At 46.8% G+C, this 23,830-nt stretch overlaps 3 protein-coding genes across 3 annotated transcripts in view; 1 reads left to right on the top strand and 2 right to left on the bottom strand.

The window, feature by feature from the left end:
* LOC147645967 (maestro heat-like repeat-containing protein family member 7) overlaps positions 1-23,830 on the top strand; it is a 262,646-nt gene that overhangs the window by 19,574 nt on the left and 219,242 nt on the right. The window lies entirely within an intron of this gene.
* LOC147645970 (maestro heat-like repeat-containing protein family member 7) overlaps positions 1-23,830 on the bottom strand; it is a 277,303-nt gene that overhangs the window by 63,920 nt on the left and 189,553 nt on the right. The gene's annotated exons all lie outside the window — the stretch shown is intronic.
* Positions 7,949-19,025, bottom strand: LOC147645976 (uncharacterized). Its single transcript, XM_086874047.1, has 7 exons — positions 18,566-19,025; positions 18,270-18,425; positions 18,010-18,111; positions 17,537-17,639; positions 17,200-17,256; positions 16,678-16,909; positions 7,949-13,572 (listed from the first exon to the last, which is right to left on the bottom strand). The coding sequence occupies exons 1-6, from the start codon at positions 18,668-18,670 to the stop codon at positions 16,710-16,712; spliced, it is 723 nt and encodes a 240-aa protein (XP_086730173.1). The 5' UTR covers positions 18,671-19,025; the 3' UTR covers positions 7,949-13,572; positions 16,678-16,709.

The following is a 23,830-nucleotide window of genomic DNA, read 5'->3' as shown; positions in this document are numbered from 1 at the left end:
TGTTAAAGCTATGAAGATGGACAATAATAGTATAAAAAGACTCCTTTAATTCACGATAAGAGTATTAAGAAGAATGAGATATTCAAAGTGTAACTTTTGAGCAGAAGAGAGAGAGAGTGCTTGTGATACTGTGAGTTGCTGGAATTGAGTTGAGTGAAGATTTGGAAGCTTTGGGGGCAAAGAGAAAACTGTTTTCCAGGAAAGCTCACAGAGACAGATGAAGAAGACTTCTGCCTTTGAATAACTTATCCTTAAAAATAAGATTCCTAAACTCTGTGACCCATACACACCTCAGAGATGTGAAATGGGAGGAGAAGATCTAATGACAGATTTCCGAGCAGCTGGCACTAGAGAAATAGAAAACTATGATGAAAAATAGTTTTCTAGTGAGAAACTCCGTAAGCTAACAGAGAAAGACTTCTGTTTCTCTACAAAGACTGATGAAAAGACTGTAGCAAAAATTAAGACTGTTTTTAACCACCAAAGTCCTAAAGTTATTTGTCTCTATGTTGTCATGTGTACAGAGAAATAGTTAAGATGTAGAAGATAAAGGAGTTTTTTGAAAGTTTATTCTGGTATTCTTATTCTTGTAGTTTGTTAATAAACTGTCTTTATTCCCTTTAAGTTTTAAGCCTGTTTTGCTCTTGTTCTAATCCATATCTCACAACAAGAAATAAGTAATTTTTTTAGTTACTGGTTTAAAACCACAACATGGGGTTAAAATCATCCCAAGGGGTCCAAAGTGCAACCACCAGGGCATAAAAATGCCCAAAGCGGTGTCAAACCCACTCCAAATGGCCTAAAATCACCCTGGGATCTCCCAAATGGGTGCAAGGTCCACCCTGAAAGTCGCTGGTTTTGCCTCAAATCACCCAAAGGGCCCCAACATCAGCCAAAGTGGCCTGAAACGCCCAAAAGGGACCTGAAATCACCCGAAAAGGGCTCGGTTCGAGCGGCACCGGGACTGGGAGCGAGACCCAGATGGAGACCGAGACCGAGACTGAGGCCTAGAGCGGGCCTGAGACTGGGACTGAATCCGGCACCGGCACCGAGAGCGGCACCGCTCCGGGACCGGGACTGAGACCGGGACCGGCACCGCTGCGCCATTGAGATCGACACCGGGACTGGAATCGGCTCCGGGAGTGCCCCGGGACTGCTCCGAGACTGAGAGTGAGGCCAGCACAGGGACTGGGATCAACACCAGGAGCGCTCCCAGAGCAGAACAGGGATCTCCGAGTGTTCTCAGTGTGGGAAGAGGTTTCCCAACAGATCCATTCTCTTCCGGCACTATCGGATTCACAGGGATGAGAGGCCTTTCCGCTGCCCCGACTGCGGGAAGGGCTTCAAGCACAACAGCAACCTGGTCAAGCAGCGGCGCATCCACAGCGGGGAGAGGCCCCACGAGTGTTCCCAGTGTGGGAAGAGCTTCTCACAGAGCTCTCACTTGACCCGACACCAACGGAAGGGAAGCCCTGCGAGTGCCCCGAGTGCGGGAAGAGCTTCGTGCGCTGCTGCAGCTCCATCCCCCACTGGAGGAGCCACCTTGGGCACATTCCCTGGGATCCACCTTGGCAATACACCTGGCTGCTTATCCTTCTCCTTTGGCCACAGTTTGCTTCTCATCTCCATCTCTTTGCACTCCAAAAGCCAGGAGGGATCCATCTGTCACCTCAGAACAACTCAATCCCACGCAAAACAGCTCCATTTGACCCCAAAAGGGCTCAATCCCAACTCCAAAGGGCTTGTTCCACCTCAGAAAATCTTAATCCCAGGCTAAAAGAATGGATCCGAAGAAATGCACAATGTCATTTATAACCTACACAACAGTAAGTGAGTAGAAATTTGCTCCTTGGAAGAAATGCTCCAGAGTATATAAAAATACAATATTGGGTTTCAATTACTTATGCTGAACAGCACTGGAAGAAATCCCGGTTGGAATTCTAATACCATTTCAGAGTGTCTTCATTCTTGCTCCTCTAAGAACATAAAAGCAATGATGCATTGACAGTCAAGGCAATGCAAGATAAATGCAGTCTTAGGAAAAACCTTGAGATAATCCAAGTAAATTTGGAGAGCACACATTCCTCTGTATGTTGTACAGTTCCAGACATATTGTTGTAATAAATATCTTTCCCATGGCATCAGTAATTACAGGAGCATGCAAGTAAAATGATCATTGCCCTCTCCCCCACCAGTGTCATGGAGTTACTTTACCTTTAAGGGAGTTGGAGTTGCTGGGAAGTGCTTGGAGTCTTTTCTCCTGACCAATTATCGGTTATTGCTGAGAATTGACAGCAGTTTAGGCCATTGAAAAGTGGGATCAACTTGTGAACCCTACCTTAAAGTGTAAAAGCAGAGCTCTCTGGGCTCTCTTTGTTTTCTGGCTGTGGAAGGTGGCGGAGCTCTAGGCCTCCCGTCCCTGCCCAGGCCATGCGGCCGGGCGGGGACGGGGCCGGGCCTGCCCCGTCTCCAGGCCGGGAGATGGGGGGGCCTGGGGAAGGTTTTCTTCAGGCCTGGGCCGAGCCGGGCCCGATCTCTGGCTCGGCTGCAGGTTTTGCTGTAACTACATTCACTAGAAACTGCCCAGTGAAAAAAGAGGGAAGCCCTGGACTTGCAGCAGGTTAGAGCAGAGACTACACGCTCCAGAGCAGCCATGAAGAACTTCCCATCGCAGACGGCTCCAGCTCCTGTTCGGCAGAGATCTCCGAACCATCTACAAAAGCCTGGGCAAGATGTTAACTCTTTCATTACCCAGATGAGACTTGCGGATTAATCTTTTTATCCAGAGAGAGAGAGAGAGAGAGATCAACATGAAAAGAGACTTTATAAACTACCAGTGACAGGAAAGAAAAGGAGCTTCAAAGAAGGTAGAGAATTAAGAAGATGCTTTAATTAAGCTGAAATATCTCCCTGTTAAAACTATAGAGATGAACAATGAAGTCCTGAAAAGAACTCCTTTAATTCATGATATAGGATCTAGAGAGGAATAGTGTTCAAAGTGTAAATTTGAGTAAAGAGTAATTATAGTATAGTGAAGTACTGAGAGATTAAAAGCCTTGAGAGGCCATGAGAAAACTGTTTTCTGGTGAAGCTCACAGAAACAGATGAAGAAGACTTTTTTTTCTTTTTTTGCCTTTGAATAACTTATCCTTAAAAATGCTATCTCTAGACGCATGGCCCATACACACCTCAGAGTGATGTGAGAATGAGAGGAGTGAACTCTAATAATAACATCTCTGGACAGCTAACATTAGGGCAATAGAAAACTATAACAAAAATAGTTTTCTTGTGAGAAACTCCATAAATTAACAGGAAGAAACTTCTGTTTCTCTATAAAGATTAGTAAAAAGACTAGCAAGAATTGGGACTGTTTTAACCATCAGAGTTCCAGAGTTTTTGTCTCTGTTGTCATGTGAACAAGGGAATAGTGGGTAGATAAGAGATAGAAAAGTTTTTCTGGAAGTTTATTCTGGTGTTCTTATTATTGTAGTTTGTCAATAAACTTTCTTTTTTTTCCCTTTTAAGTTGTATGCCTGTTTTACTCTTATTCTAATCCATATCTCACAGCAAGAAGTAAATAATTTTCTTAGTTAGTGGTTTAAAACCACGACAACCAGTTTTACTCTTTAAATAGATCTTTTAGAGATCAATGTACTTATCCAAAAGAGGACTGAGGGGTTATTTGATCATAGTTTCTAACTGCCTTCTCAAGGTAAAAGTACAGGATATGAAATAACTGTTTCATCTAGCAGCAAACAATACTATGGGTACAAAAGATGCAAAAATTCAGGAGAATATACTTATCAAACTTTTTATTTTTTTATTTTTTTTTTTTTAATGTGGAGTGAATGGCCAGTAAATCAAAACATGAAGAAAAGAGTAGATGCCTCATAACTCAATGTCATCAAAGCCAGACTGAATGCTTCTGTGGAAAATCCCAAGCACTAGGTCTAAGTTGTGGCCTTGCAATCAAAACTAACCGATGTGACTGGCCCTAATCGCTTGTGTCTTTAAAACCAACTTCTCCCTCTAATTTGCATTTCTACCTTGCCTTGTATATTGCTGATAGTTTTCATTCACCTATTGAAATACTTCTTCAATTCAAAGCAATGGATGTACTTGACCGTGAGAAATGCACAAACAAGGCTGGGAAATATTTTCATATGTATCCTCTGATTTGGACAAGTAGATACACGGATAAAAGCTGAGATGGGCCAAATAAATTTAGCAGAAGCATGTGAGGACATAATCAGCAGAGTCTGCTGGTGATGCAGAATTGTAGAGGTCAACACTAAGAAAAAAAGTCAAGCTGGACACAAGTATAGGTTTGGACAGAAGTGGGGGGAGAGCAGCCCTACAGAAAAGGATCTGGGGGTGTTGGCTAAAGAGGAGTCAGCAGTGTGCCCCCAGGGAACGTCATGCTGGGGCAAATGAAACACAGCATCATTAATTGGTCAAAAGGGGGAATTACCCAGCAGTGCTGGCAGCTGGGGGAAATGAGGCTGAGCAGCAAACTCTTTGCTCTCTCCAAACACCTGAGGAAGGCAAGGTGCTGATCTCTTCTCCCCGGTATCCAGTGATAAGACAGATGGGAATGGTTCCAAACTGAGCTAGATGAGGTTTAGCAAGCATTTTTATCAATAGACATGGGTCAAACACTTCCTAACAGGCTTCCTAAAGAGATGATTGATGGTTCCAAGCCTGTCTGTTTGAGAGGTACTTGGACAATGAGCTGAATAACATTCTTAACATTTTGCTCAGCCCTGAATTGATTCAAGCAGCTGAAGGAGGCCATGGGACTGCTGGAGACCATGGATAGGATCAGAGGGCTGGAATACCTCTCCTACGATGACAAGCTGAGAGAGTTTGGTTTGTTCAGCCTGGAGAACAGAAGGCTCTGGGGCAACCTTAAAGCACCTTAAAGGGGGGCTCCAAGAAAGCTGGAGAGACTTTTAAAGGACATGTAGTGATAGGATAAGGGGAAATGGCTTGAAACCAAAAGAAAGTACATTTAGATGAAATGTTAGAAATTCTTTAGGGTGAGGCTGGTGAGGCACTGGAACAGGTTGCCCAGAGAAGCCGTGGGTGCTCCGTGCCTGAAAGTGTTCAAGAGCAGGCTGGACAAGGCTTGGAGTAACCTGCTCTAGAGGAAGGTGTCCCTGCCCGTGGCAGCGTGATTGGAACTAGATGATCTTCAAAGTCCCTTCCAACCCAAGCCATTCTATGATTCTGTCATTCTATGACTGGTGTAGGACTCTTCCAACTGAAATAGTTTTTTCCACTTTTTTTTGGTTGTGTGACCTTCATGATTCACTGCTCAGCTCACTGAGGCAATCTGCCTTCCCAACAGGAACAGAAATGGAAAGCCCCATGAAACACTCATCTTAGATGATTTCATACAGCTCAGTCTCCTGGGAAAATACGGCTAAGCAGCTTTTCCAGTCCGTGCACAGTTCTTCATTGACATAATGCATGAATTTGAAGCAGGGCCATCACCTCAGGGTTACTGTAAACTTCCAGACATGGGTGTCACAAGAAACATCGGACTCATATTTGTATTCCAAGTCCATCAGTCTAAGAAAACAGATCTCCTTGCAGAACCACTCTATATCTCAAATATTGAGCTGCCTGCCTTTGCAGGAATAGCTCAAATTGTTCCTGTGTGAAGAAATGCCCTCATACGTAACTTAAATATATACTTTTACAGGAACTTGATCTCAAAGTATGGCTGAGTGGAGCACTTGGTGCTTAAAATGGCAGCAAACTTGTGTTAGTGCTATTCACAGATAGATCCATCCCGAGCAATTCCTTTGATCCTTAACTCTTTCACACTCCCATCCTTGTCATCTCCCTACTTAGCTGCCTACAGACACTCCATCTTAAAATTCAAATAGTTATGTTATTGGAGACACCTTTAATTTTCTGACACCTCTACTTCTCTGACACCTCTCCATATTTTTCTTTACTGTTTGCCACAGACCCTGGAGCACTGTCCCATTCCTGCCCCTCCATCCTCTCCTCCCCCCAATCCCAGACGAAAAATCCTATTTTAAGAAAAATCCTATTAAGAAAAAATCCTATTTTTTCTTACCTTCTATCCTCTTGTCTTTTTTCACCTCCAGATATGCATCTAGAGACATACACACTATTTTTGTTTGGCTGTGGAAAGTTTGTCTTTTCAGTTCCTTACAAAGTATTTGAAAAGATAGCATTTTTTTACATTTAATTAAAGGCCATAAAATATCCCAAATGATGCCTTAGAGAAAAAGGCAGCAAACACTGTTGAAAGTCCTGGCTTGTGGTCTCTGATGGAAATCCAGCCCCTTAGCCCAAGTGGAAGGGGCATAGCCCATGTATTTGGAATGACAGTTCTGTGTTCTCTTGGTTAGATTGTGCTCCTGTTATGGAATAAACTGATGAAGTCCTCCAAGAAAGATGAAGCTGTGGTTGGTTGTTTGGGCTTTTAAAAATGATGATTTTTAAATGACACATTGTGGCATCTCCCTATGGCCACAGACTTGCAGCCAGAAGTTACACAGAAAAAAAGGACTGTAGTCTGTCTGCTTTCAAATGTCACACCTGCACTGTGTGAAGAACTCCTGGTGACATTGAGGCCATTTAATTTTGGACCATCTATTCCTGTTATATGGCAGAGACTAATAACTTTGAACAGTAGCACAGGTCCCGGCAGGTGCCTTGTTTTCCTTGGGCAGTCTTGGCGAGGGGCAGGAGCTTGTGGGCACAGGTGGCTGGTGTGCTTTGTGTGCCTTGTGTGCCTGGCCTGGTGTGGGTTTTGTGCTTTGTGTGGCCTGTGTGCTGCTGGCTGTGGCTCCGAGTCCGCTGTGGCCATAGGCAGCCCTGGTGGCCGGGCTGTGTGCTCTGCGTGTCTGGGCTGTGTTGGTGAGGCTGCGGGGCACGGCAGGAAGGTGAGCGCTCCTGAGAGGGGAAGCAGCGCCTACGGCCAGAGCGCCCTGAGAGCGCCCGATCCCGCCTGATCTCGGAAGCTCAGCAGGGTCATGTAAATCATGTAGGACTTTTCTCCTAACATGAGTATCCTGGGGATTTCTCAGAGCTGTTTTAAAGGAAAATACAGGACAATGTCCTGGATTCCTTCTTTATGTTCCTAGAAAACCTTCTGCTAAGCTGCTTGCCTGTGTCTTCACTATCTAGCCTGAGACATGGGTGACTAATCCTATTAATTAAGGCAGCATTCTGATTAATAGCTCCTTGGATCAGTCAAAGGTAGATAACATGTTGGAGTCTGAGTGTGTCCCCTTGTTTTTAATACTTACTTCTAGGATTCAAAGAAACACTGTATTTCATATAATACGAAATTCATGAGCATGTTTTCATGGTGATACATGAAAACAAATGTTAAAGTTAGATAGGAAAAGTGTGTGTAGATTACAAAGTTTTCTAAATCACTGGGTGAAAAAGTAGTTTAGAGAACAAGAGACAAGATGGAGGATTTAGGGTTTTTTTCTCTTGTCCTTCTTCTTTCTTCTTCATGTTCTTCTCCTAGGGGTTTTGGGGTAGTAGGAGGTGATTGGATAGAAAATACCGTAGTGCAGCACACAGGTGTTGGGTCGTTGGGTCACTAAGAAAAATAACTTCCTGCAAAAGCTTACTAAATCTCCACCATTTCCCACTAAATCCAAGAAAAATCCCTCAAAATTCTTCAAGTCTCCTCCAAATTCCACAAAAATCCCACAAAATTCCAGAAACATCCCACAAAATCTCCTCAATATCCCACAAAATTCTGGAAAAGCCTCAAAAAATTCCAGAAAAATCCCACAACATTCCCTATAACTTCTCAAAATTCTACCAAATTCCAGCAACATCCACAACATATCCAAAAATGTCCACAAAATTTCACAAAATCCCACAAAATTCCAGTAAAATCTGATGAAATTGTTAGAGTTCCGGAACACACATCATCACACAATGATTATATGAAGGTGCTTTATTGAAGAGCTCCGGGTGTCAGGGATACACAGACCCAAATCTGACCCATCTTGGTTTTGAGCTGAACATGTTTTATACTCTATCGTTATATAACTAACATATTAATTATTAAACTTACATTGTTCTATTGTATGCATTGTTTTTACCCAAGCATGGATTTCTCGTGTTCTCTCCTCAGACTCCTAACATTGTTCCTCATGTTCTTTAAACAATAATTATATCTAATCACATCTAACAATTGTGTCATTTATCATATATTGATTCCACAGGTGCAGTTTCGCATGATCTTTAGCAAGCACAAGGCCTAACATTTCCCAGGACCTACTTTTCCCAGGGCTTGCCAAGCCTAACTTTCTTTCTAAGTCCCCAAATTTTCTATGATTTTAGAACCTTTTACTATCATTCCCCCCTTTGAAAGCATTTTCACTTCACTATAAGTGCAAATGTTTTCACTTGACACAGTCCTTTGTTTCTGAGTTTACACTCGATGTTCTTCGAATCCTTGATTGATGTAAACGTTGTCCTGGATGCCGTCAGGAACTGGAGAACCAGAAGATGGTGCGGGTGTATCTCGTGTCAGTGCCTTTATTATTTTCTGGTTCCAGGATGTTTTCTTCTGTATTTCTCCCTTGAAGATGCTGTAAGCTAACCAAATTGCTAAGAATACAATTAGTAAGATGATCACATGCTCAATGATAGATTTAATCCATGAACTCACATTCCACCCTAACCCTTTGAAGATTTTGCCTAACCAACTTGTAGTCAAATCCTTTTGCTCTTCCTGTGCTTTGTGCTCTATTTGTTGCAACTGATTGATGTCATATTCTACATCTGCAGTCACATTTGGGATGTGGACACAGCAATGATCAATACATCCATTTAAAAACCCACACACTCCATGCTCTTTCAGAGTAATAAATTGTAATTGTACATTTAGTTCTTTAAATCTTTCCCAGATCACTCTTGCCAATTTCTCTACCTGACCTGTAGGTTTGTACAACATTTCTTTATTCTGATAGTTTGCTCTAGGACCGAGCAAAGACTCTAGGGCCCAGCCAAATTTCACTCTACAAGAGGGTTCTAGCCAAGTGTCATCCTGATTCTGTTCCTATCCTAATCGTCCCTAGCTATGCCTGTGTCTAGCCACTGAGTTGTTTTTAAGCACATTTCACATTTTGACATTACTGAGTTTGCCATTGTTAGCATCCGTACCGAGATTAATTTTTGTTTCATCCATTTTACCAATGCCTCTGCACACCAATGACATTTGTTATGTTTCATTTATAGAACTTCTCTCATTATCAAGGGGGTAAACACTATTTGTCTTTGTGCAGTTACATACCACTCTTCTGAATTCTTTTGTGCATTTAGAAAATTTCCCAATTTCTCATCTCCTATTGAATATATTTGTTTTGGAGGCAAATTAAATTGAGATACATTAACTTTTAAAGATACCAATGCCATTGTTCTTTGCCCTTTTCGAGCAATCTCTCGAGCTGTCCAGTCTGCTTTTCCATTTTCTTCACAAATTTTGGAGTTTCCTGATTGGTGTCCTTTGCAGTGCATAATTGCTACTTGTTCAGGTTTTTGTATTGCTTTTATCAATTGCAGGACTGCATCTTGATGTTTAATGTGTGTGTCTTGAGCAGACAGCAGTCTTCTTTCTTTCCACAGCACTCTGTGGACATGCACTACTCCAAAGCATACTCTGAGCCAGTCCAGATGTTTCCCCTTTTCCCTTGACTCAGTTCTAGTGCTCTGCTTAAGGCAACCAGTTCTGCCCTCTGGGCAGATGCATTTGCTGATAATGCTTTTGCCTCCACTATTGCACTGACTGTTGTTACCGCATATCCAGCGTATCTGGTCCCGTTCTCCACCAAGCTGCTTCCATCTGTGAATAGCTCTCACTCTGCTTGCTCCAGTGGGATGTCTTTCAGGTCTTCTCTTGCCAAATAGGTGTCCTCTATTACTTCTACACAGTCATGCTCTAATGGGCCTTCTTCAGTTGTGGTACCCAGGAACAGAGCTGCATTCAAGAGGTCAGTTGTCTTTAGTGTGACATCATCCTGCTCAGTCAGGATTACCTGGAATTTCATCATCCTGCTTGGAGATAGCCAATGGCCCCTCTTTTGCTCTAAAACAGTGCTCACCATGTGTGGCACAGAGACATCTATGTGTCTACCCATGGTGAGTTTCCTGGCTTCTTGTGGCAGCATCACGCTGGCTGCAACTGCCCGCAGGCATGAAGGCCATCCAGCACTCCCCTTGTCAAGCTGTTTGGAAAAGCAGCCTACCGGCCTTTCCCAGCTTCCCAAACCTTGGCTCAGCACTCCCAGTGCTAGGTGTAGTCTTTCATGCACAAACAGCTGGAAATCTTTGGACAAATCTGGCAATCCGAACGCCGGAGCAGTTGTCAATGCCTCCTTCAGTTTGAGGAAGGCCTCCTTCTGTGCTCTGCCCCGGGTAAACGGCTGCATCTTCTGGGCCTCATCCAGGGCTTTTGCAATTAGTCCATAGTCCATGATCCACAGGCAGCACCACCCTGTCATCCCAAGGAAGACTCACAGCTCATGCACGTTCTGGGGTTCTAGAATAGCACAAATAGCTTGAATACAATTAGTACCCAGCTTACATTGCCCTGGTGAGATTTCACATCCCAGGGAAATCACAGTCTGCCAGGCAATTTGTGCCTTTTCTTTCGACTCCTTATATCCTCCCATTCCCAGCTGATTTCAAATTTCAATTGGTACCTTTATGCAGGTTGTTTTCTCTTCTGTAGCTATCAGTATATCCTCAACATACTGTAACAGCAGGTATTGTTTTCTCAGTACTTGCCCGTTCTCAGTCCAAATCTCCAGCTCCTTCCCCAGCTGGCTTCCAAATAGGGTTGGACTGTTCTTGTGTCCTTGTGGGAGTCGTGTCCAAGTGAGCTGAGTTTTCCTTCCTATTTCTGGATTTTCCCATTCAAAGGTAAACAGTTTCCTGCTTTTTTTGTCAAGGGGTGTGCAGTCAAAGGCATCTTTTAAATCAAGTACAGTAAACCATTTCTCTTTCATTTTTATAGATGTTAACAATGTGCAAGGATTAGCTACCACTGGGTAAATATCTTTAGTTATTCCATATATTGCTCTCAAATCCTGCACTAGTCTTTATTGGTCAACACAGAAATTTGGGCTCCAGTGTTAACTACAAAAGTAAAAAGTGGATGTATAGGACCCACTATTATTGAGAAACCGCTCAGACTATTCAGCCTAGTCTTCACAGAAGTATGGAGAACATCGTTTATTTCTATCTTTAGCACACTTTTATAGGGTTTTACAGGGTCCCCGGGCTAAGCAAGTTACTCTTGGTTAATCCACACAGGTTTACATTTTTTGTCTTATACGCAAGGATATTGTTTTGCTTCATTCTCTCTGCTTCAGGAAAGTTTCAAGGACATGAGCCTTTAATATCATGACTTATACCAAAGGCTGGTTTGTGCAGACAGGTCTTTACTAAAATATCATGCCCACCTTGTGTTCAAATATTCTCTACACACTATTGCTGTAATCAGTATGTCTCCAGTTTTGTTATCTCTAGTGAGCATTTGAAATAAAAGCAACCTCTGCCTCTCTGCTCACCCATGAGAGGCAGAGTTCCCAGTTTCCCTGATTCTGAGGCTCTTTGGGCTCCACTCCCAGAAGCTGAGAAGGAGACGGCTTTGGCTCACAGCCCAGAGCCTGTGGAGCTGTGCTGGGTTATCCAATGGGGCATTCCATACAATGAACTTGGGACAGTGCCAATTAGAAACAACTTCACTCAACTTGGAAGTGAGAAGCCATCTATTACCTTGCTGGGGACCCCCTTCTTTATCTCCAGTGACCACCAATACTGGCAGTGAGAGATTTCTTTTCTCTTGTCTGGGTTTTCCTTAAGAGAACCAATGCATCTAACACCTTTGCTTTCTCTGATTTTTCTTCTGCCATTTTTACAGGTCCATCATTTCTACTGGAATGAATTAGGTCTTTTGGAGGGTAAATTTGATTCAGGAGAGGGGTTTCCCCCTCTTCTGTTTCCTTTAGCGAGTCAGCATTTTTGAATTTTCATCCTGGAGGGCTGCTCGCAACAGATTGATCTTACTCTTTCTTCATTGAATTGTTTTTGCAAAATTTCAACTAAGTTTTAGAAGGAGTCTATTCTAGTTCTTTCCTCACTTCTTTGCTTAAAGCCAGTTTTTAGAGCTGCTGTAAAACAAGCTCCCAAAACTGAGAAGAGTAGAGTTTGATTTTTGACCAATTCAAATTTTCTTTCATCTTGTAAAGAACACACTCTATCAATCACATTTTCCAAATTAAACCAGGAACTAAGGGCACACTTTTCCCCTCTTGGAGCAGGTCTGGCATTGTGTTTTGCTAACAGAGCATAAAATGCAGCTTTAACTTCTGCACTGCCCTTTTCAGTCATTTTTACAAAGGGAAAACCACTACAGGGAGGTATAAACTTCAATTATACACACACACCCACACACCCACACACACACACTGCTTTTTGCTTCCCTGTGTGGGTAAAAAGACCAAATCTGCTCGGGAGGCACTCTTTCAGTTTAAAATTCTGATTGTCTCTTTGCTACACCAAGCACTCAAAATTCACACACACAACAACAACAAAAACATTCCCACCCTTTTGCACTAAGAGATCTTTTTTGAAATTCTGCAGACAGAGCCCTCAAGTGAGTGTGGGGTGCTTTTCACCTCGGCGTGTGCAGTTTGTGGGAAATTCGAGTTGCCCCCCTTGCTTTCTAGACACCGCTCACTCTCTTGGGAGTGTCGGGCTGGGTGCGGCTGGAGCAAAACATCTTTCCCCTAATACAGACTGCACAACAAACCTGCAGCCCCTTCTGTCTGTCAGAAATCCTGTCCGTGACTCCAGTTTAAATGTCACGATTCGCTAACGCCAGTGGGAGTCGCGAGACGTTTCCTTGATCTCAGAGTGCAAAAAGAACACAAAGGGATTTCAGTTGAAATCACAACAACAATAATATACATTTATTTTAGTGACAACAACTGTTATGTGATAGAGGAGGGGGAGAGAGAGAGAGAGAGAGAGAGAGAGATAAAGAAAACAAAGTAAAGAAAGAGAGCCGAGGAGGTTATCACTACCAACAGATGAGATGGGGACGCTGGGGTGTTTTTCCATGGGGAGATCTCGCCAAAATCAATTTAGCCTTATGTAATTCTTCCCCAAAGTGACCTTGTTTCCAATGTGCTAAGAAGCACCCCAAAGGAGAAGTACCTGCTAGGAGAGCATTGCTGCCCAAAACCCCTTTAAGCTTCTCCATGTCACAACTACAATACACCACAAATGCCGAACCTGCAACGCTTTCGCAGTCGTCTGACGGACGGCACCCAGGCAATCCCAACAGGAATTCCTTTAGCCCAACCAAGCGCAGCTTTTGCTGCGTCTTATTGGCAGGCACCCAAACCAAAGTGAAAGCACCTTACCTCTTCTCCTGGAAACGCTGTGAGCAGCGCAGACGGTCGCGGCCGATGGGCTCCCCGAGAATCCCTCGGTGCCGGCTGGAGCAGGATCGGGTCGCGAGCTCGCTCAGCAGCACTCACAAGGTCCCATCTGGGGCACCAAAATGTTAGAGTTCAGGAACACACATCATCACACAATGATTATATGCAGGTGCTTTATTGAAGAGCTCTGGGTGTCAGGGGTACACAGACCCAAATCTGACCCGATTTGTTTCTGAGTTGAACATGTTTTATACTCTATCGTTATACAACTTAGATATTAATTATTAAACTTACATTGTTCTATTGTATGCATTGTTTTTACCCAAGCATGGATTTCTTGTGATCCCACCCCAGCCCCCTAACATTGTTCCTCATGTTCTTTAAACAATAATTATATCTAATCACATCTAACAATTCTATCATTTATCATATATTGATTCCACAGGTGCAGTTTCACATGATCTTTAGCAAGCACAAGGCCTAACATTTCCAGGGCCTACTTTTCCCCGGGCTTGTCAAGCCTAACTTTCTTTCTGAGATCCCGAATTTCCTAAGATTTTAAAATGTTTGACGATCACCTCCAGACACGAAGAGTCCTGTCTGAACAGTCACAAAGTAGTGTGAATAGTGACTACATCTATTTTTAATTTTAATTTTTATCAATTTTTCCAGAGCCTGCTGGCTGTGTTCAAGGTTTTCTCCCTATTTCCTCCCTAGTGCACATTCTCCAGAAACTCTGCTTTTACATTCTTTTGCATTGATTAAAGTTACCTGCAATGACCAGTCAATCCAAACCCTGGGAAAACTTGAACTTCAATGTGTAGCTAGGCAAAATATTTACCTCCCACATCTGAAGCCATGAGCTGCCAAGTACTGTCCCCACTGTCATACCCTGTCCCCTGGAGCTCTGCTGATGCCATTTCAAAGGGGTTGCCAATGAAAACAAGTTTGAATATTTTGGTAGTTTCCACATTGGCATTAAAATCCTTGACTAGAAAAATCACAAGTCAAGATTTCTAGGATTCTTCCATACCAAAGCTGTCATTCTCACCCTGGATTTTAGAGTGTCTGAACAGTCAGAGAAGGTTTTAGTTTCAGACACTACAGACAAAGTCCCTGCTGTTCGGCGATCCCATTCCATCAGCATATAGTCCTGATGATTCCTTTAGGCAGGAGCAGCAAAGGCAAGAATGAGCCAAACAAGCTGTTCCTGTGTTCTCATGTCCTGCACAGCAGTAACTGGGAATTCAAGAATGGATTCAGGAGACAGTGGGTGCACAGGGAGCCACCAAGACTTTGGGATGCTGAAATGGACCAGCCTGGTGCCTGTGCCCGGGCTGCACCGCGCTGAGCTCCAACTGGACAATCTAACAATGGTTGAATGGACACACCATGGGCCACTGGAGACTCCTACTCCTAGTTCTGTGAGCTACACTATTCACCTGTCATTCACCAGATGATTTTTTCATCTTTGCTTGAAATCCAGGAGAGGAAAAGGTCAACATGGAAAAGTGTTCTCCCAATTCTAGTGACACCTGTGCCTGCACACCACCTGTGCCCATGGCAGGGTGCTTGGAGACTGGATGATGTTGATGATACTTTGCAACACCAAGTGCTCAGGGATTCTGGGATTGCTCAAGTGGAGAGCAAAACTGAGCCGTGTAAGTCCCTGCTTTTTTTCAGCACATGCTGCTTCTTCCTTTGTTCCAAGCAAGTCCAGGATTTGGTTTCATGTGTCTTTAAGGTGCCTGGACAGATGAGAGGGAGGGCAGCTGCCCCATCAGACACTCTCTCTCTCTCTCTCTCTCTCTCTCTCTCTCTTTCTCAGGATGGTGCCAATGCCGCTGCCTTGGGGCACCTGAGTGTGGAAGGCGAGCTCGCCCTCAAGCACGGCCATCCAAGTCAGTCACGGGCACAGGCTGCAGCTGAAGCTGGCAAGCGTTGCTGTGAGGCTGCAAGTGAAGAGAAAGCCATTGTGGCCAACTCTGCTGAAGCCTTTTGCCAAAGCAAAGGCAATTGTGCCCACAGCCTCCCCCTGTTTGGCACCCGGCTGCTGCGGACGCCTCAGTGCGCAGGTGCCGACGTTGGGGCTGCTGCTGTTCCTGGGCACACTCTGCTGCTGTTTCTGTGGGCTCCAGAGCCGCTTGGGCAGCAGCCACTGGGCAGCCCTGCTGGAGGAGACATCGCCACCCTCCCCATGGTGGCAGCAGCTCTGTGGGCCCCGAGCTCTGTGTCAGGGGGGCCTCGGTCACAGCAGCGTGGCCTGGGCAACCGCGAGGGCCCGGGCTGGCCGCCAGCCCTGCCTCTGCCCACTGCCCCTTCCTGGAGGCACCCAGTGGCCGTGGCCTGGCAGCACCCCCTGCCCTCCATGTCCCCAGCCAGCCCAGCCTGGGCACCTCGGGCTGTCCCCACCCTCCCGCTGGGGTGGTGTCCCAGCCTCCAGGCCTTCTGCTGCAGGCCTGGGGGACATTTTGGGGCAGCACCGGAGCAGCTGGGTGTAAGGGACGAGGCGGCTGCCCGGGGGCTGCTTATGGCCTCTGACACCCAATTCCTCAGGGTTGCCCACCACCCCGGCTCCTCCAGGGCCTTCTGTCCCCTTGGAACCTCCTGCCACCCACTCCCTCACACATCCCCCTCGTGCCTTCCCACTGCCTTGTCCCGTCTGGGCCTCCGCAGCCCCTCATCCCTTCACAGCCTCCCAGCACCCCGTGCCCTCAGGGGCTCCCCCAGCCTGGCCCGGAAGCAGCGCCGCAGCCCCACAGGAGCTCCAGCAGCTCCTCAGCCATCACGGCACCAACACACGGGCAGCAGGACACAGATGGCGCTTCCTGCCTGCCACAGGGCTTGTGGCTTCAGCACAACCACCAAAGGCCAAGGGGCTTCTGGCCATTTCCCCTGCACCACTGCATGCCCCGGCAGGTTGCTGAACACAAGAACCCTTTTCCCTCTCTTCCCCTATGCCCCACACACCCTGGGCAGCAAAAGAAAGGTCTTGGGACTCTTGTGGTTTATAACATATCCTATATTATTTACATACTAGATGGAAACGAAACGAAGAAAAGAACAATCTCTATGAAACAAAAATTAAAGATGGCCCATGTGGCCCCAGAAGACAGAGCCTCTCAGCCCTAACATTATCTATATTATTTACATAGTAAAAAGAAGAGAAAAAAGGAAAAGAACAACCCTTATGAAATAAAAAATCCTGTCTTGCCTGTGTCGCCCCTGAAGACAAAATGTCTCAGGTCAGCTTTGAGTACACCTCCAGCAGCGCAGCCAGCCCAAGCCTGACAGACGAGGCCGTGTCCTCCATGCCCTGAGGATTTGGTCTTGCATCCTCTGGATAATGGAGTATCGGGCACTCTGGATGGCCCGGAGGACATACAGCGTCTCAAGTGCCAGGTCTGACACGGCACCGCTTCTGTCCTCCGTCAGGCGTTCGAGGGCTGCAAGAGAGATGAACAGAGCCACGGTCAGATCCCAGAGCTGCGGGGGCCCAGCGAGAGCCCCCTGCCAGGGCCATGCCAGCCGGCTCTTGCCTTGGCCAGGAGGGAGCAGGGACCAAGGGGGTCAGCCCGAAGCTGCTGGCCACAAATGCCCCACGTGGCCCTGAAATCTCACTGTGCTCTGCCCACGCCGCCCCTCATCGGCACAGGGAGCAGAGCCCTCCACAGCCTGGCCAGGGCTTGCAGCTGCCCCCGACAGCCACCACTGTCATCCCGCTGTCCTGGCTCACCTCTGCACAAAACCTGGAGCTCTGCGTGCTGCCCCCTCAGCTGCTCCCCGGCCATCCCTGAGAACACAGAGCCTGTCAGGGTCCCAGCAGCACAGCTCCCTGCCAGCGGCGCTGCCAGCCCTGTGGCCACACGGCCTCCTGCCCCGGCAGGGCTCAGCCCGGGCCCTTGCCGCACCCTGACTCAGCCCAAGGGCACGGCTGCCAGAGGCCGGCAGCAGCAGCCCCGAGGGCAGCCGGGGCTCCAGGGCGCCGGGCCCGGGTGCCGCTGCCGGCGCAGCAGCCGGGGCTGGGGCCGAGCTGCGGCGGGGCGGGGAGGGAGCCCGGGCTCGGGACTCACCGATGACCCTGATGGCCGCCGCTCGCAGGGTCTCCTGTGGGTCCTGCAGGTACTGCAGGGCCCGGCGCAGGTGCTCGGCCAAGGGGATCCTGTTGTCTGCCAGCTGGAGAGAGCGGCAGGAGGGAAGGGTTGGCGCGGGCTCTGCCCCTCGGCGGGGCGCTGCTGCCTGCGGCCAGCCCCGGCCTCCCGTGCCCGGCCAGCCCTGAGGCCCGGCCAGCAGCCGCTGGCGCCGGGCTCTGGAGGGGGCAGAGGGCCGGCTGCTGCCCGAGGAGCCGCGGTGCCGGCCCGGCCCGCAGCCCCGCTGGGCCGGGGCTCCATCGGCACCCGGCTCGGGGCCACAGGGGGCTGGAGAAGAAGCCGTGCGGCCCCCGGCTGCAGCAGGGGACACAGGCACAGCTGCCAGCCCCACACACTGAGCACCGGGGCCAGGGGGCTTCTCTAGCCTGAGGCTGGCACTTCCAGGCCGTCCTTACCACGAGCCTGGCAAACTTCCACAGTTTCTCCTTCCTGACAGCTTTTTCCAGGTCTGACCTCTTCAGGAAGTCAGCCGCGCGAAGGAGCGTTGTCCGAGAGGCCTGGGGAGCAGCAGAGAGCCGCAAATGGCCCCACAAGGCAGGGCACAGGAGTGTCCCAGTGCCAAGGGCTGGAGGAGGCTGCAGCCTGCAAGCCTGCGTCAGGGCAGGAGGCAGCTGAGCCCCCTGCCAAGGCGCAGCAGCAGCCCAGGAGTCCTCACCTCTGCCACATGCCGATTCTCATCTTGGCAGTGGAAAAAGAGTGGGAGCAGGCTCTGGTATACTCGTTCCTTCAGGGGCTTTCTTTCTTCTTCTTCTGCCGAAGACATCACTCTTCGAAGGAGAGACATAGAGAGCAGCTGCACCTGGCTATGGGGCTGTATGAAAGGAAGGAAGGAAGGAAAAATGACCTCATCATTGGCTTCTTGTGGCCCACATTGGCGCAGGCCTGCAAATGCACAGGGCACAAAGTGTCCGGGCAGCAGGCAGTGGCCGTGGCTGGGGCACAGAGCCTTACATTGTCCAGGAGTTTCAGGAGCGGCTCAGCCAGCTGCAGGGCCCTGCGCCAGGATATTGGGGTGTCTTCATCCGTGAAAATATGGCTCAGGAGAGCAATGCTCATCCTGGCCACGTCACTGTCAAAGTGACACCACGGCCCAGCAGCGAGTCGATCCTGTAGTGCTGCTGCAGGGCCTGCTGCGCCTTCCCTGGGGAAGAGACGCTGCCGTCAGCGCTCGGCCCGGGGCCAGGAACGGCCCCCGAGCGCTCCCCGACCTCCCCGAGCCGGGCATTCGCAGGCGTTCCCTCATTGGAACGCGACAGTGGCGGAGCTCAGGCCCGGGAAGCCGCAGCGGAGGCGGCGACAGCGGCCGCGCCGTCTGTGTCCTCCGCGGGCCCCGGGAGGAGCCGGGGCCGGGGCCCGAACCAGAACCGGAACCGGAGCCTGCATCGGGGCTGGGGCCCAGGGCGGGGCAGGCGGAGCCAAAGGGTGGCAATGCCGCCCCAGCCCCAGGCACTGATGCCCGCCCAGCACAGCCAGAGCCAGGCAAAGAGGAGACCTCCGCGGGATGGGTGGGGACGGGGACGGGGATGGGGCAGCCCCACCTGCGGCCGGGGGTGGGCCGGGGGCATGGCCCAGCCGGGCACGGGGAGAGGGAGGCTTGGAGAGGAGGGGGCACCGGGAAAGGGAGACCGGGAGAGGATGCGGAACTGCGGGAGGGGGAGAGGAGAGACAGAAAATTGCTAAATTCTCTTCTTGCCGCTGCTGCCGCTGCTGCCGCTGCTGCCGCTGCTGCCGCTGCAACTGAAGCACCGGGGCCGTTTGTCCCCGTGTCCGTTTGTCCGTTGCCCGCTCGGCCCCGCGCCGAGCCCCGCGCTCCCCGGGCAGCCCCTGAGCCTGGCCAAACACGGGAACTTTGCCCTGGTGAGCCAAGAGCCAGAGTCTGGACTCCTGCACAGGGACACAGCAATGCCCTTGGCTGCTGCTGTACCTTGTCCCTGCTGAGCGTCAAACACTGTCTGAGCACATTCCCTGGATGCAGAATTTGTACCTGACCCAAGCACTGCACTTGTGTCTCCAGCATTGCTTTCCAAGTAAAACAGGGGAAGGCAAACTGGCTATAGCTCATGGTATTTTACAGTGTCTAAAACTTGCCAAGTCTCAAATCTTAGAGGTGAGATCCACTTGGAATGAATGGGATGGAGAAACAGTGCAAGATGGAAAAGGGGAACATAAAAATAAATAGAGAAAAATAGAGAAAAACATATTGGTTGTCTTTTTTGATTTTATTTTCATTTCTTTAAAAAGCTGTTTCAGTTTTCCCAGAATTTTCTCCACAGTCCCATATGTTCTTTCCAAAAACCTGTCCTGGAGAACAAGGTGCAGCTCCTGTCACAAGATGTGCCCCCAGCTGCAGCTTCTCTTGGCTCCCCACACTGTGAGTGCAGCACAACTCTTGCAGCAAAGCAGGACAAATGGTTGAAGAACTTGACAACTTGTTCTTTCTTTTCCTTGTGCACTGGGGAGTTGTGCCATTGCTAAGGTTTTCATTGTTACTCTTCTAGCCAAAGAAAACATGATGAGGTACCAGGAATTGTGAGGGAATACAAGCCTGGCTGAATGTGGAGAAAGAATCTCCAGAGCCTGCAGCCAGCAGTGGAGAGCTCATCATTCCAACAGCCCCATGGACATGTTGAAAGTGATCTGGAACATGAAAATGGGCTGACAGAGAGAGTTTGTTTCTGTGTTCAGTTGAGATGATTCTATATCTCTAGCAGTGGTAGAAATCAAGAGCACAATCAGTGGATGATAAGCAGCAGAACATGATAAGCTGGACCTCTCAGTGGATGACAGAAAGACTGTGAAAAGGAGAAATGCAGGGAATGACTTGGTGAAATTTGTGTGTAAGAGGGGTCATTTTTTCCTAATAATTCCCAATTCATTCCCTTTGCTTTTATCCCTTTAACAAGACCAATTGCATCTCCGATTCCCCAGGAAATGAGAATCCCGAGCTTGTGGAACTGCCTGAAAGGTGCCCTGTTCCTTTTTCTTCTGCTGCTCAGAAGAAACAATGAAGTGAATTGGGAAGTTCTGTTTTTTCTTTCTCCTGGTGGATTTTTTCATTTTATTTGCCACTGCAGGGGCAATTTCTGTGATGGCCTCTGTCAGTTGATTCTATTTCAGCAGCAGCAGCAGCAACAGGGCTGTGTTTGAGCACTGCAAATGTGACCTGTGTGGCTTTAATTCCCCTCGACTTAGTGCTCAGGGACTTGGGAGCATTTTAATGTCTGCTACTCATGATGCCTGAAACAAAAATCCTGAGTTCCCCGTGACAAAAGCACAGTGGGTAGCACTGATTGGAAGAGGCAATTGCAGCTGTACTGCTAAAATTCAGGTGGCAAGCAGAAGAGGGGCAAGAGCAGCCAGGATCTAAAACTGCCAAGACAAATGTAGGTTAAATAATTTTGTGGGACTTCTCTCAAATTTTGTGGGATTTTTCTGAAATTTTGTGGGATATTGAGAAGATTTAAATAATTTTGTGGGATCTTTCTTTCTAAATATATTTTGTGGGAATTCTGAGGTATTTTTCTTGAATTTTGTGAGATTTTTGTGGAATTTAGTGGAAATTTGAGGAGATTTTGTGGGATGTTTCTGGAATTTGGTGGGGTTTTGAGAACTTTTAGGGAATTATGTGGGATTTTTTCATAATTTTGTGGGATATTAAGGAGACGAATTTTGAGGGATTTTTTTAGAATTTTTTGAGATTTTGAGGAGACAGGAAGAATTTTGAGGAATTTTTCTGGAATTTTGTGGAAATATGTGGAGATTTTGTGGGATGTTTCTGGAATTTAGTGGGGTTCTGAAGATTTCTGCAATTCTGTGGAATTATTCTTGAATTTTGTGGGATTTTTCTTGAATTTTTTTGGATATTCAAGAGTTTTTGTGAGATGTTTCTGTAATTTTCTGGGATTTTGAGAAGACATGAAGAATTTTAAGGTATTTTCTTAGATTTTGTGGAAATTTATGGAGATTTGGTGGGATGTTTTTGGAATTTAGTACAGTTTGGGGAAATTTTAGGAATTTTTTTTAGTTTTTGCAATTTCGTTGAGATTTTTTTGAGTTTTATGGGATTTTGCAAAAGTTTATATAATTTTATGGGATTTTTCTGGAATCTTGAGGGATTTTGACGAGACTTGAAGAATTTTGTGGGATTTTTCTTAGATTTTGTGGAATTTTGTAGAGATTTGGTGGGATGTCTCTGGAATTGGAGTGGTTTTGAGAAGATTTAGGGAATTGTGTGGGATTTTTCTGTATTTTTGTGGAATTTCTCTTGAATTCTGTAGAATTTGGAGGAGACGTGAAGAATTTTGATGCATTTTCCTTGAATTTTGTGGAGATTTGTGGAGATTTTTTGGGATGCTTCTGGAATTTTGTGGGATATTGAAAAGATTTAGGGAATTTTGGGGGATTTTTCGTGAATTTTGTGGAAATATGTGGAGATTTTTGAGATGGTTCATGAATTTGGTAGGGCTTTTTCATGGAGTGACTTGACCTTTAAGATAGCTTTGGGAGCTGGGAGGAAGTTGAAGCTGCGAGAGGCTGATGGGAGTCTTTTCTTGTGACCAATTATTGGTCATTTCTAAGAACTGACAGCAGTTTTGACCATTGAAAAGTGAGATCAACTTGTGAACACCACCTTGAGATGTAAAGCCAGGGCTCTCTTGTTCTCTTTGGTTTCTGGCTTCTGACGAGGTAACAGGCTCTGTCTCGGCCTCCTCCCCCCTCCAGGCCGGACAAGGCCGCAGAGGGCGGGGGGGGAGAAACGGAGCCGGCCGGCCTGACTGGGTTTGCAGTTTCTGCTGCTGAACTGAAACCTGACACCATCAACATCTGCAGCTTTCCAAGACTTTAACTCTTTTACTGCCTGGATAAAACATACAGATTACTCCTTTTTCCCAGAGAGACAGAGAGAGAGAGACAATCAACATAAAGACGACATCATAAAACTACCAAAGACAGTGGGGAAAAGAGTTAAGTTTTAGATGGGGAAGAGAGAATAAGGAGATGCTTTATAAGCTGAAATATTTTTCTGTTAAAGCTATGGGGATGGATAATAGTGTCCTGAAAAAACTCCTTTAATTCATGACAGAGTATATAGGGAGGAATGGAGTGTTCAAAGTGTGGATTTTGAGCAAAATATGGAGTAATTGTGATACAGTGAGGTGTTGGAATGGAGCGGGGAGAAGTAATAGTTGAAGATTTGAGGCCTTGAGAGGCAAAGAAAAAACTTCTGTTTCCAGGGGAGCTCACAGAGACAGATGAAGAGAACTTTTGCCTTTGAATAACTCATCCTTAAAATGACACCCCTACACTCATTGACCCATACACACCTCAGAGTGATGTGAAAATGGGAGGAGTGAACTGGTGACAGATTTCTGGGCAGCTGGCATCAGGAAAATAGAAAACTATAACAGAAATGGTTTTCCTGTGAAAAACTCCACAAATTAGCAGAAGACTTCTTTTACTATACAAAGTCTGATGAAAAGACTCTAACAGGAATTGGGACTGTTTTAAACACCAAAGTTCCAAGTTTTTTTGTCTCTATGTTGTCATGGAAACAAGAGAATGGTTGGGTAGTGGGGGATAAAGGGGTTTTCTGGAGGTTTATTCTGGTCTTCTTATTCTTGTAGTTTTATTAATAAACTTTATTTATCCCTTTGAAGTTTTAAGCCTGTTTTGCTCTTGTTCTAATCCATATCTCATAGGAAGAAATAAGTGAGTTTTCTAGTAATTTCTTTTAGCTACTTCTTTAAAACCACGACACTCCTCTATTCCTTTTAAGTTTTAAACATCTTTTGCCCTTCTCATAATCCACATCTCACAGCAAGAAATGAATAAGTTTTCCAGTGATTTTTGAACTAATGCTTTAAAACCACGACAGGTGTAACAGGGAGGAGGAAATTGGGGCTGTCACTGCTGTGGTGTCAGAGAGAGTGGAACCCTGGGGCTGTTACTGCTGTGGTGTTTGATATATTGACATTTAAAAAAAAAGAGAAACAGCTATGGAAGTTAAGGTTGCTGGAGGCTGATGGGAGTTTTTCCTCCTGGCCAGTAACTGGCCATTTCTGAGAACTGACAGTAGTTTTAACCATTGAAGAGTGACATCAACCTGTGAACACCACCCTTTAAACTTTAATCCCAGGAATTTCTCTTTCTCTTTGGATTCTGGCTTTTGAAGAGGTCACAGGGCTCCGGTTCAGCCTCCTCCCCCCCAGGTCTGAC

This window comes from Cyanistes caeruleus, unplaced genomic scaffold, assembly GCF_971803275.1.
Source record: "Cyanistes caeruleus unplaced genomic scaffold, bCyaCae1.hap1.1 HAP1_SCAFFOLD_140, whole genome shotgun sequence".
NCBI lineage: Eukaryota > Metazoa > Chordata > Aves > Passeriformes > Paridae > Cyanistes > Cyanistes caeruleus.
This window is presented reverse-complemented; position numbering and strand designations above follow the sequence as displayed.

What these genes read in the sequence shown, in the direction of transcription:
- LOC147645976 (XM_086874047.1), bottom strand. Translation starts at nt 18,670, where the DNA reads ATGAGCATTGCTCTCCTGAGCCATATTTTCACGGATGAAGACACCCCA. An exon ending in GGCGGCCATCAGGGTCATCG is followed by an intron (nt 17,257 to 17,536) that starts GTGAGTCCCGAG and finishes CTGTGTTCTCAG; the next exon opens with GGATGGCCGGGGAGCAGCTG. An exon ending in GCTCCAGGTTTTGTGCAGAG is followed by an intron (nt 16,910 to 17,199) that starts GTGAGCCAGGAC and finishes TCTCTCTTGCAG; the next exon opens with CCCTCGAACGCCTGACGGAG.